The 14,029-nt window shown below is 38.2% G+C and overlaps 1 protein-coding gene across 2 annotated transcripts; it reads left to right on the forward strand.

Moving 5' to 3' along the window:
* Window positions 1–10: 10 nt before the first annotated feature.
* Window positions 11–10,480, forward strand: LOC137099577 (interferon-induced very large GTPase 1-like). Of its 2 annotated transcripts, XM_067476595.1 has the most exons (12): window positions 11–245; window positions 488–565; window positions 636–694; window positions 907–1,015; window positions 2,000–2,037; window positions 2,343–2,451; window positions 2,591–2,628; window positions 2,715–2,973; window positions 3,074–3,111; window positions 4,671–4,779; window positions 4,868–4,905; window positions 4,993–10,480. In XM_067476595.1, exons 2-12 carry the CDS (start codon window positions 493–495, stop codon window positions 9,748–9,750), a joined length of 5,628 nt encoding a protein of 1,875 aa, XP_067332696.1. In that variant the 5' UTR covers window positions 11–245; window positions 488–492; the 3' UTR covers window positions 9,751–10,480. The 2 variants fall into 2 exon arrangements, with proteins under 2 accessions (XP_067332696.1, XP_067332697.1); XM_067476596.1 differs by lacking the exon at window positions 11–245 and having other exon boundaries at window positions 362–565; window positions 3,074–3,105.
* Window positions 10,481–14,029: the final 3,549 nt, after the last annotated feature.

The following is a 14,029-nucleotide window of genomic DNA, read 5'->3' on the forward strand; positions in this document are numbered from 1 at the left end:
CTGAAAATCTTGGACATCAGGTTTCTGGGAAACAGAACTCTTTTACTTTTTCCATTTACTGACTTGAATCTAATGTACATTTTCACTTTCACACCTCTTTATAGTTATTATAACAGCTATGTTGACAGCAGGTGGGAGGAGTTTGTGAGGAGGTGGCCTATAAATATAGTTTTCTGCGATGCAAGAATGATAATGCAGTTGCAGTGACACTGACCAGCCAGAGCTACAGATACACATAACAGAAGGTGAGTTAGTAAATTTTAATACAGATTTCAAATCTGATGATTATATAGACAATAGCCTCTTGAAGCAATGATAATAATTTAAATATTTGAAACCATTAAGAACCTTCACAATGGCCAAAATGTCTTATATGCTTTCATTTACTATTTAAAATACAAATTTAACTTGAATGGTCAGGTGTAATTGTACTATTTGTGTATTGTTGAATTTGCTGAGTAACCTCATATTCTGTAAATATGAACAGATAAGATGAAAAGGAAAAAGAATAGTGAAGCTGGAAGGTGGGGAAAGCCTAAAACCAAGTCCATGTCAAAAAAGAAAGGTAATCTAGGGTTTTGAAAATATGACTTCATGTATAAAACATGGTTTGCTAACAAAGTGTTGTTTCTTAGGTTCCCGGTGTTTCTCTTGGTTATGCTGCTGTTGTTCACGCAGAAATTGTGCAGCAGAGGTAATGGCAAATAGTTTTAACATGTACCTTAAGTCATCATCATCTTTACATCTGCATTTATTTGTAGTACCAGTTCTTCACCAACTTCTTCACCAGTTCTTCACTTTTTGTATTTTCAGTGAGTTGCTTGAATGGGTTCAGGTTTCCATCTGAAAACAGATGATAATCTCAGTATATCTTATCTAAGTTATTAAATAAATCTTTTTTTTTAGTCTGATTCAGTGAATAAAACTGGTGATGTTCAAGATCCAGAGACCAATAATGAAAATACAAGAGGAGGGTGTCAAGCCAAGTCTTTAATGGCTGCAGCCAATGACAAAGGTAATTTTAAATAACATTAACGATAATTCATAATTTATTAATTAACAGAATTATTAACATAAAACAGTAATGCTTTAGATTTCAGCCTGTGACCTACAGGGTAAAGCGGACTTACTGTGTACATATTAGTAACAATGATGTACGTATCACACCTATAATGTTGTATTTAATTATTTATCAATAAGTTGTTTAGAATATTAAAGTTCAACTAATTTAAATTGTTTTTGAGGCAATAAAAATAAAAGCATTATTGGTGTTTATTTTCTAAAAATATTAATATATCTAAACCCCTTTGTTATCTGTTTTTATACAGTAGGTACAGCAAATGAGGGTTGTAATTTAAAGTGGAGCCTCTCACCCGCTTCAGGACTGGACAATTGTCCAGTCTATCTCAGGGCCCAACACAGAGACACATACACAGACAACTATTCACACTCACACTGGAGCCTAGATGCTTACTAGCTTGCGTATTCATGTTTGATTTTAGGTCCTGCGATCCAACCTGAGCTGTTCTCTTTCAGGGGTCACCAAAGCTCTGCTTCCTTTCTTCTGTGCCACTGTCTCTAAGCCGAACAACATCTCTGGTCTCACCACCGTCTTGAACACCTTTCCTTTCATTCTCACTGATACTCTTTCATCGCACAACAAAAGTCAGGATTCACATGTTTAATTTGGCATGTATTTTATGTTGGATCCCCTTCCTGACAACCCTCTGCATTTATCCAGTCTTAGAACTGGCACAAAAAGACACTGGCTTGTGCCCCTTGTGGTTGCATTTTTACCACAATCCTTTGGGGTATCTTTATATGGCCAACCAGCAAAAAGTATGAATCTTTTTGGTCTTACAGAAAAGATTATAAAACAACTATCAATAAATCAAAGGTCCACAACATTTCTAATGGTGACAAAACTGTTTAACATTTAAATGTTGAAGATGGTAAGATTAGGGACGTTTAAACATTTTTTTCTTATTTTATCCTACAGAAAAAGAGATGGAAAATACAGATAAAATCGAGAATAAGGTAAGATTTTATTATATTTATTTGTTATTTATGTTATTGGAGCAGCATTTGTTTTCTAAATTCACTGTACATACATTTTTCTGAGTTATGTCAAATAACTCTTAGCAAAATTTAAAAAATTTTGAAAACTATACAAATTATTTTGGTTTTGCTTTTAGTATTTTTTTACTCAATTAGTGAATCACTGTGTGTTATTGATGTTGAGTGTTATTTTGTTGTTTTCTCAGTTTATCACTGAAAGCTTTCTAAATCCTAAATGCTCTATCCCGGTGAACTAAAGGTTATATCATTTACATTTTTCTTAGTGTGATCCACTGAATGAGGCTAGTGGTACTAAACACTCCGAGAAGAATGAGGACAGCACAGTACATGAGTCTGAAATCAGGTCTCTACCATCTGCAACCTGTGAGAAAGGTAACATTGTTAATAAATGACATCATTGTACAATATAACAAAACTGTCAAAAATACCCAAAAGTAGGCTTTTAACATTAGACAATGTTATTGGTTGAATACCACATTCATCTGGCCGTCTGTCCATTGTTGTCCTGCAGGTGGCATAGATATGGATACAAGTGGAAACAAGAACAAGGTCAGAAACTCAAAATGTATTTACCAGGTCTTAAAGGCTACTAACTGTATTTTACATACACCACATGTTCATTTACCTATTTACAGCTTTCAGTGAATATTACCAAAGAGGACAGGAACCAGTGTGATGAAGATTCTAAATCAGTGCTTCGCAAACTTCACATGCAACAACAGAAGCTGTCTCCACCAGATCGTCTTCAGACAGGTCCACCCATGAAAAAGGACCATGAGACATCTGAAACAGACCTCGCGCATACTTTTCTTTACAACAATGAAATCCCAGCAGCTAAAGAAAGAGAAGAGTCTGAAATCGAACCTCTTATACCATCAATGACAAATGTAAAAGGTAATTTAAATCTTTTAAAATATTCTACTGTTTGTACTAACCAAATATAATTAGGTGGATCCTATATAGTATCTAATCTGCTTTTTTTACATGACTGCAGTGAATTTGGAGAAGAGTGTCCCTGAAATGAAGGTAAAGGTAAATATTTTCACTTTTGACATAGACAGAGAATCTTTCCTTAAATCTTAAATTACAAAAATTCTCCATACAGTGCACATATACACATTTGACATTGGGTGACTTTAAGAAACCTTTGAAAAGGTTAATTTTCCTTTCACCTTATGTGACCCAGAGCATAGAGTTTTGTCTTCAATAATTTTTAAAATATTGGCAGTGGGGAGAGGTATGTAGCTATTCCACCTTCATGGGACCACGATGAGTTTTGGTTGGAATCCACGCTGTTTGGTGTAGAGACCACCAGACCAGACAATGTTTGCTGGCATGGACAGGAGATGGGTTATACACCTAAATGAGTGTGGTTACAACAGGTAGGACGGTGCCGTTGAGTTGACCACTCAGAACTTTGAACCTGATACAGACAGCTACTGGAAGCTAGTGCAGAAATACTGAATAAAGTATTTCTATAGTTTACATTTCAAGTCTACACACTATTGTAAATGTACCATTTACACAGTACCATTAGCATCCATCATGCAGTAAAGAGGGGCTAAATTCTTCACCTTTATTTGTTTTCTTTTCTTTGGTTATTTTAGCAAAAAATGTGTTTTTTGAAACAATTGTACTTATAGTTTGATCTGTGGCGAGAGCAGGGAGCAGGTGGAGGAAAATCTAGAGAGGTGGAGGTCTGCTCTGGAAAACAGAGGAATGAAGCTTAGCCGCAGCAAGACAGAATACATGTGTGTCAATGAGAGGGACCCAGGTGGAACAGTGAGGTTACAGGGAGCAGAGGTGAAGAAGGTGCAGGACTTTAAGTACTTAGGGTCAACGGTTCAGAGCAACGGAGAGTGTGGAAAAGAGGTGAAGAGGCGAGTGCAGGCAGGTTGGAACAGGTGGAGAAAAGTGTCAGTTGTGTTGTGTGTTAAAAGAGAATGAAAGGAAAGGTGTTCAAGACGGTGGTGAGACCAGAGATGTTGTTCAGCTTAGAGACAGTGGCACTGAAGAAAAGACAGGAGGCAGAGCTGGAGGTAGCAGAGCTTAAGATGTTGAGGTTCTATTTGGGAGTGACGAGGATGGACAGTATCAGGAATGAGGACATCAGAGGGACAGATCATGTTAGATGTGTTGGAGATAAAGTCAGAGAGGCCAGATTGAGGTGGTTTGAACATGTTCAGAGGAGAAACTGTGAATATATCGGTAGAAGGATGCTGAGGTTGGAGCTGCCAGGCAGGAGGTCTAGAGGAAGACCAAAGAGGACATTTATGGATGTAGTGAGAGAGGACATGAAGTTAGTTGGTGTGAGAGAAGAGGATGCAGAGGACAGGGTTAGATGGAGGCACATCATTTACTGTGGAGACACCTGAAAGGGAACAGCTGAAAGGAAAAGATGAAGTACCTACATTGTTTTGACGTTAGCCAGTTTAGGTTTTAAACATCTAATCAAAATAAAAAGTTAAAACGTTTGTTGTGTTGATTTATTTTGTTTAGTTTTTCTTGTCATCGCTATTACTAAAAACAATTTTAATTTTGGATGATTTAACGAGGGGAACTAAATGTTTATAAAATCACCTTTTTCTTAGTGTGATTCTCTGAATGAGCCTGGTGGTACTGACCATACAGAGAAGAATGATGACATCAAAAAACTGGAGTCTGAATTTGAGTCTGTGCTATCTGCAACCTATGAGAAAGGTAACAATCGTAAAAAATAAAAGATAAAAAATAAAGTCATTTATTTATAGGCTGTAGTACGTTGATCTGGTTGATTATTGTCCTACAGGAGCCATAGATATGCAAATGGATGGAAACAAGAATAAGGTCAGAAACTCTAAATTCATTTCACAATATTTAAGGACTATTTACTTTATCATCACTGATAAACTGGGTTTATTTACTTGCCTACAGGATTCAGGGAAGATTTCAGACGAGATCAACATGAGGAATCAATTTCAAAGACAAACAAAGTCGCTATATGTCAGACTTCACCTTCAAGACAAACTTGATCTAACGTTGTCTCTAGCAGATTTTCTTAAAATAAGTCCAGCTGTAGAACAGGACCATGAGACATATGAGAAAGATCTTGCTCATACTTTTCTTCAGAGGTTGATGATGTTAGACTACAGAGCCAGATATATTCCTGTAAAACAAATCAGGGCTGAGATGAGCCAATCACAGACTGTTCCTGTGCTTGAAATTAGTGACACAGAAGACAATGACTTTGATGCTCTTTTCAGCAGCAGTGTTGACTCTGATCACTCAAAACAGACTCATGTTCATCCAATGGACGTTCAAATGGCAGTTTATCACTGCTCAGACAGCTTTCTTAAGCAGAACATGGTTACAAAACTATCCCAGTGTCAGTACGCTTTACCTTTGCTTGTTCCTGACCCAGTCACAATGGACATTGAATGTCCTCTGTGGACATTCAGACAAATTATAAAAACATGGAAGATAACTCAAACCAAAGATAATTCTAACATTGTTACCATGAAGAATATGCCCATCTACAAAGCTGAGACACCCATGGTGTCATTTTTCCGCCTGGGTTCACTGTCAGTGTCTAAATCTCAGCTGATGAACACTTTGATCAACGACCGTCACAGCACCTTCTTCCACAGAAACTGTCCAGGTAGCACCAAATCTCACCATTTGATGGACGGTGTAGCAGAGATTGCCTGGTACTGTCCTGCTGGAAAACCCAATGACAACTTCACTGACTGCACTGCCTTCTGTAATCTTCATGGTGATGCTCTGTTGATTGAGAAACAGCGTGACATACTGACCGAGAAGTCTTCAGTCAATGTTGTTCTATTACCAACTCTGGAAAAAGGTGACAAAAGTTGGGCAGTTATCTCAGACCTTTTGAAGTCTCCAAAGCCTCTGATTTGTCTCATAACTGATAATGATTGTGGTGCAGTGCAGATGAAGGAAGGGAAATACAGAATCGGTCTAAAAGACAGGAGCCAGGCAGATGTTTCTGAAAACCTGAAGAGAATCATTAGAGAGATTTTGTCTGGACCACATCAATCCTTTCAGCTTGAAACCATGGCTGATGTCTCTGAAATCAGAGTAGATGAAGATGACAAAGTCTGTCAAAAAGGAAAATCTGCTGCATTGAATATAGTGAATTTGCTTCAGGGGATGGATGTTTCAAAGATCAAAGATCAATTCCTCCCATGTCAAGGTGAACTGTGGCATAAGTGGTGCAGAATAAATAAAGAACTATATCACCTCAAAGGAAACATCGAGGAGGAGAAATGTAAAAAGGAAAAGGAACTGGAGAAAATAAGACAAGATCAATGCACTGCTTCCTGTAGTGAACTGATGAAATTGTTCAATGAAAACCTCTCATCACTGCCAACAACAGAGAAACAGTATTTTCTGAAATGGACTCAGATCTTAATAGATGCTCTCTCCACAGACGATCTGTCTTCAATTCTCCAATACTATGATGAAAAGTGGTCTGAGGTCTTGGATCTGAAGAAGAAACATGACAAATCTGACCTGTTAAAATTCAAACAGAGTGAACTTGAAGAAATATCAAACAAACTGCAGTCAGCAACTTTTGGCTTGGAGCACATCTTCAGAGAAATGGGACAAATCTATGAAGCCCATAAAGCTCTGAATCAGACTGACTGGTCTAAATACCCTGAGCTGGCTGCAGAGCTGATGATATCAGGACACCCGATGGAGCTGATGGATGGTGATGCAGGTCATGTGCCTTTAACATGGATCTCCAGTCTTTTAGATGAAGTCATCAGGAAACTGGGCGACCAGAGAGTTTTTGTGTTGTCAGTTTTGGGCGTACAAAGCAGTGGAAAATCAACAATGCTGAATGCCATGTTTGGGTTGCAGTTTGCAGTGAGTGCTGGCAGGTGCACCAAGGGAGCCTTCATGCAGCTGGTCAAAGTGTCAGAGGAGATGAAGAAAGACTTTCAGTTTGACTATGTTCTAGTGGTGGACACTGAAGGACTGCGTGCTCTTGAGCTGGCAGGTAACACCACTCTTCACCACGACAATGAACTGGCAACATTTGTTGTTGGTCTGGGAAACATGACACTGATCAACATCTTTGGAGAGAATCCAGCTGACATGCAGGATGTTCTGCAGATTGTTGTTCAGGCCTTTATGAGGATGAAGAAAGTGAAACTTTCTCCAAGTTGTGTGTTTGTTCACCAGAATGTTACAGATATTGCAGCTGCAGAGAAAAACATGGATGGAAAGAGACGCCTGCAGGAAAAACTGGACCAGATGACAAAGCTTGCAGCCAAAGAGGAGGTTTGTGGTGCTGAGTGTTTCAGTGATGTCATTGCATTTGATGTGCAGAAAGATGTGAAATACTTTGCCCAACTGTGGGAGGGAAGTCCACCTATGGCTCCTCCAAATCCAGGTTACAGTGAGAGCATCCAAGATCTGAAGAACTTCATCCTCTCTAAAGCTTCACAGTCTGCTGGGATGACTCTCTCACACTTCAAAACCAAAATCCAGGACCTGTGGAATGCCCTGATGAATGAACACTTTGTCTTCAGCTTCAAAAACACACTGGAAATTGCTGTGTACAGAAAACTGGAGGTCCAGTACGGGAACTGGACCTGGAACCTGAGGAGCAACATGTTGACCATTGAAAACCAGCTTCATACCAGAGTTGAAAATGGAGACATTGACAAAGTTGAAGTCAGTTTTCTAAACAAAGAAATGAGTAAAACATATGAAGAAATCAGAAATAATTTGACAACATACTTTGAAGATAAAAGAGAAAAAGAAACGCTGGTTCAGTGGCGAGGCCGATTTGAACAAAAAATTAAGGAGTTTCATGATGAACTGGTGAAAGGAGCAAAAAGAAAACTGGAGGAAGTTCTTCAGCAGAAGAAGGTTTGTAAAAAACTAGATGCTCAGAAGACAGAGTTTGAGAGGAATCTGCTACAAAAGAGCAAAGAACTCGCTCATCAGTTAAAAGACAAGGTCAAAGATGAAGAGGAACTTGAAAAGCAGTTCAAGTCTGTTTGGAGTCACTGGGTTAATGAACTAACTGCAGATACAAAACCTATTGAGGACATCAAGTTGGAAGAAGATCAGTTTAATGTTCTTAAAGAGCTTGGTATTGAATGGACTTATGTAAGTGAATCCAGAAGCAGTCGGAGATACAGAAACATATCAAGTATTGGAGATTACAGTGATTATGTGTCCTTCACCAAGCACCAAGTTCACTGTGACACCAGCCAACAATCTCAAATCAAAAGTTTGGCAAAACAATATTACGCCCAACTAAAAAAATACATGACATCTCTTCAGCATGAAGACCAACAACTGATTAGATCTCTGACTGAAAATGTTGAAGCACAGTGCATCAATGCAATCAAGAGCAAACCTGTCGCCACAAGAGGCTACAGTCCAACTTACTTACTAGAAATGGCCAAAAGTGTAAAAAAGGAAGTGACAGAATTCGATTCAAAATGGAAATACTCACTGAAAAAGGAGTTTACAGTTGATCTCTTACTGTATGTGTTTCACAGAGCTGATAGTTGGCTTTCAGAGTCTCACAAAAAATACAAAATGAACAATGATGCTGTCACTTATTTAGAAAGCAAGAAAACACAATATTACAACATTTTCAGAAGTTTCTGCAAAGGAAGCTCATCTGCTGTTGTGTTCGCAGAACTAATCTGTGAAAAACTGAAGGTTTCCATTGTTAAGGCTGCTTGTAACATGGCTGCCATTGATCTGGCTGGAGAGATGAGGAGCAATTTCCCAGCATTCAATGGGAACAGACTGAACTTGGAGAAACATGTGTTGAAATCACTGGCAGAGAAAAAGGATTTTGATGGTTTCATCACCTACATCCACCACCCAAGGAAACATGTGGAGACTTTTATAAAAGAGGAAGTAAACAAATACATCTTCACGGATCATAAAGATAAAGCTCTGAATATACTCAAGAAAAATGTTGAAGACATGTGTAAACTAGTGAGTCAAGCTTTATTTACAGCAACAGACAAAGTCAAAACCAATGGAGGAGACATAGACATGTGGCTGCAGCAGTTTTCCAGTTTGCTAAAAAATGATCTGACATTTGAGACCATCTGTTCTCAGAACTTCAGTGACATAAACAATTTTGACTTTTTTAAAGAAGAGATAGAAAAAGGTCTTAAGATAAGCAACATCCCCCCTGGACATGAGGAATTCAGGGAGAAACCTCATAAAATCCTCATTGATCAACTGAGTAACTGCTGCTGGGTCAAGTGTCCATTCTGTTCAGCAGTTTGTACCAATACGATAAAAGATCACAGTCCTGAGGATCACAGTGTCCTTTTTCATCGGTCAACTTCAGTCAATGGTGTGCACTACAGAAACTCAGTGGAACTGTGTGTTGAATTCTGCACAACAAATGTTTCGAGTGATAGAAGATTTTACCCTCGTGGTGATTCAGAAGAGCTCATTCCATATAAACTGTACCGAACTGCTGGAAAAGGGTTTGAGGATTGGAGCATTACTCCTGATGGGTCTAATCTGACATACTGGAAATGGTTTGTGTCTAAATTTCGAACTGAACTGGAAAATCACTATAAATTAAAATTTGGAGATCGTAGTAAAATTCTTGATGCTTGGGCACTATACACTAAAGAACAAGCTATTCAAAGTCTGGATGAAATGTACAATATGTGAGTGATTGAATACAACTACAACCTGGTTTAAAATCAAGATAGTAGTTTTCACATATTTATCCACAAATCAAACAATCACATTCACTGACTTTTATTTGAGATTTGATAGTAGATTATGTCTTTAACTAATAAATGTGGAGAGTCAGTGAGTCATTAAAATTACAGGGGATTTGACTGTTATGTACACAACTGTGATCACTTCATTTATTTAAGTTGGTGAAGACTTCTGCAAATACTTTCCATAGAGGTAAAGCAGAACTTGTAGACGGGATAAGTTTTCCCTTCATTTACATTTACATTGGAGATTTCATAATAAAACCAAATATGTGACATTTTGCAGCTGAAGGTTAATAAACATAGAGTACATTGTCAGAAGTTATCAGCTTTTTTAAGAACTGAAGGCATATTTGTTAACTATTTACTACTATTCAAATCTTAAAATCATGTCAATTATTATCTGTTTGCATTTTTGTATATTGTCATAGTCTCTACAATTGGGCGAAAGAACATAAACATAAATGGCAAAGGATGGTTTTTATTTCTGAAGTTCCTGAAGTGTCTAGTTAATATAATTTCAAAGAGTGTTTTATTATATTGACATCTGCATGAGCTTTATTTTAATTACTACTCTGTCTATGCATCACTGCTATCCAGGTTTGACTATAAGCAGATTAGTTAAGTGATGAATGGAAAATACTGATCCATCAAATAAAGGCAGAAATGCTCAAGAAGATTTTGTCATTTATTTATTTGATTATAAAACAGCATTTGTTGAGTTTGACATCCCGTGCTATTAATGAGTATAATTCCCTTTCAGCAGCATAAACTGAAATCTTGCAGAAAATGCTAACTTTATTTCAAAGTGGCATGAAGTGGGATGAAGGTTCTTACCCCATCCAGCATGGGATGAAGCAAGCACAAAACCAGGGGAAGGCTTCATGAAAGTGACCATATCTTAAGGGCTTTTGAAATGAGGAAAATGTGGGACTGTAGACTGTCATTGCAGAGAAAAGAGAACCATTCAAGACCAGACTTCCTGAGGATTTTTAAAATGTTTTTGTCCTTTCAGCTTTTTCCCGTGAGTTCAGGGTCTCCACAGCAGATCATTGTCCGCATGTTGATTTGGCACAGTTTTTACGCCGGATGCTCTTCCTGACGCAACCCTACCCAATTTCTACTGGGCTTGGACCAGCACTGCACAGCTCGGGAGGGAAAAGGGGTGTTAGTGGTTCAGTGTCTTGCCCAGAGACACTTTGACATATAGCCAGGACCGGATATCGAACGACTAACCCTGTCAGTGGTTCTGACAACTGCCAGATTTCCTGAGGATGACAGGTATTATATTTAGGCTATGCACATTAGAGTTAATGGACTTATTGTTGTATAGTTTTTAATTGAATTTTATGTTTACTTTCTTTTTTTTCCTCTTAAAACCCTGTGGAAACAAACTGGTCTAACCAAAGTTGCCTGAGGGCCAGGAACTGAACAGCTTTATGATACTCAAAGTTTTCAGACCAAAGCAGTGTACATTAGGGCATCAAGTGTTCTTCCAGTTCTGCTAAGCCATCTTAAAAAATAATGTAAAGCCATAATCTGTTGTGATTGGCATCATACAGTTTTATTGTTTTAGCAAGTTTAAGCATGTTTGTGCTTTTTAATTAAATTATTCACATTTTTGTTTTGTTTTAGTTTGAGGACAATTGTGTGGAAGTTGATGCTACAACATCCAGTGACCACAGACCCACTGCTAATCGAATCAGTGACTATATGATTACAAGGGCCAGGGAAAACCAAATTTACAAAACAGCAGGTTTCTAGTTCTCCTTTAACCAGAAGAGCCAAAGCAGGAAGTTTGCAGGAACAGCATGAGCAGAGAAAACCAGTTTCATAAAAACATGACCAGAGAAAACCATTGCAGTGACGACATGACCATAGGGAACCAAATGTATTGGAATTTATTGTAACTTAGTTCTACCTACTGACAGGAGCACTAGTCAGGCTCAGATGTTTCCACCATGCTTGTGTAGATGCTATAACAGCTATAACCTTCAATAACAGATGCAGGTACTTCATGCTTCCCCAAAAGTGACTGTAAACAAAGATGCAGGTTCAACATCAATAGGACTGCAGTTCTGGACTGTGCTATTCGAGGATACATACGATGTACATCAGGTTTTTAGAAGACTTGATGGATGAAGAGGCAGTTGATCTTGGTGGCCCCAGGAGGGAATTTTTGCATTTGTTCATGGAAGCCCTGATGCTGTCACCAATCTTTGAAGGAAGGAACAACAAATTGAACTTGGCCCTGGACAGTTCTGGTGGGGGATACACACTGTATTTGGTCCCAGTGTATCAACTTAAGATTCCCTATCATCCTAGCTGTAGTTATGTTAGGTATTTTTCAGTTTCAGTAAATCTTATGTTTTGTCATTTCTATGTTTTTATCCAGCTCTAAGAGAACATCGGTATTTCATCCTTGGTCAAGCTATTACCGTAAGCCTTGTTCATGGTGGTTCTCCACTAGGATTCTTTTCACCAACTTTGTATTCCTGCCTAGTTGGTGGCAAATCTTCAGTGAAGCCTGTCTTTAAAGGCATTATTGATCCTGACTTTTAGGAGAAGGTTAAAAAGGTAAAAATATTATTATAAATCTTTACTTTATTTGAAGTCAAGTTACAGACTCACTTAGTCTTTCACTTGTCACATAGGATTGAGTTAGCTGAGCCAATCATAGTTAAGCACGACATCTGTAGCTGGACAAAGGAGTCAGTTCTTTAGCAAATCATGCTGCCTTGGTAAAGCTTGAAGGCCTGATGAGAAAACATTTAACCACTAATCTGTCAGTTGAAGTGGTTTGACATGTTGGACTCGTGTGATTTAATGTTTCCTTCATGGAGCCATCACTCATGTTCCTGCTGTTTACACTGCTGACCTCTTCACCTTGATCAGTCTCTCCTGATGAAAGGTTGAAGCCTACAAATATCAGACATTATTTTAATTCGAGTCTGCGTTTTTTGACACCTTGTTCAAGCCACAAAAATATCCGATTTGAACAGTCAAATAAGTTCCACAATATGGACAATATCTACCCTGCATCGGAAAACAAATGTGAATTGTGATTGTGATGTGAGTATACTATTATCTCAAAATATATTAACATCTAAGCATAACAACGTCTTAAATATTATTATAACCGTCACACCAGACATTCTCATTTGTCACGACAAAATAAACTTCTTCAGAAAACTGAACCATTGTCCCCCTGGGATGTCCGTGGACGTTACCCGTCAGATCGACTCAGAAGCTGGGCTCCATTCTGCTGACATGACCGCTGTCTCATCTGAAAGAACGCTTCTCACGGTGCCAATAACATCCGATCAAACCTAGAAAATAGAAACAATTTAGACGAGCGGAGCACATATTATAAATATAAGGCGATACTTCCTCGCATGAAAAAACATTAAAACTTGACAGAGGTCCAATAGCAGTACTAGGATGCATTTTTAATCAGCTGTGAGTTTGGCTTAAACTCCTCACTAAAGCCGCTGTGTAGGTTCTCTGGGATACCTGGCTACGGCAAGTCCACACAAGTCTGCTCCCAAAACATTTTCGATCAAATGTGCGGAACGAGAAAACTTCCGGGTATTTGATCTGTACTTGGTTAGATGCAAACCTTGAACTGGAACAGTACTTGTGCTGTGACTGATGTTTCACAAGTCTGTGAGGACGAAAGTACAGAGAACAATGCATATTGAGTCACCGCTGTATTTTAGTTCCCGGAGCCATTTCTGTTGTGTTGTGGCTTTTGCAGCACGTTTCTTAATTCTTCTTGTCAAATTTGTACGTTTATTTTTTTATTTACTTGTGTTTTGTTTTTTGCATGTATTTTCTGAAACTGCAGTGCTTTGCGCTCTCAGAGTCACCGTAAAAAGATTTGCGTGTGTGAGAAGATCCGTATCAACAGGATGAGCTCTGTCAACGTACAACTGGAGATCCACTAATGCGTAGATCAAGATTTGTACTTAAAAGTGTCTTTGGCAGAGGCATACCCCCCTTTTACACTGAAATCATTTTCCTTATTTTATCAAAAGTTTTTAATACACTCTTTGTCCAACATTGGAACTAGCTAAGGGTGCAATATTATTATGTTAGGATTAGGGTTAAGTTAAGTTCAAAATAAGGGGATGCAAACTTTTGGATCCATCTGTATCTATTTTTTAATTTTTTACACATCACATATAGGAGCAGGTAAAAAGTGTTTGTGAAAGGCTGCCCAAGAG

This window comes from Channa argus, chromosome 15, assembly GCF_033026475.1.
Source record: "Channa argus isolate prfri chromosome 15, Channa argus male v1.0, whole genome shotgun sequence".
Lineage (NCBI taxonomy): Eukaryota > Metazoa > Chordata > Actinopteri > Anabantiformes > Channidae > Channa > Channa argus.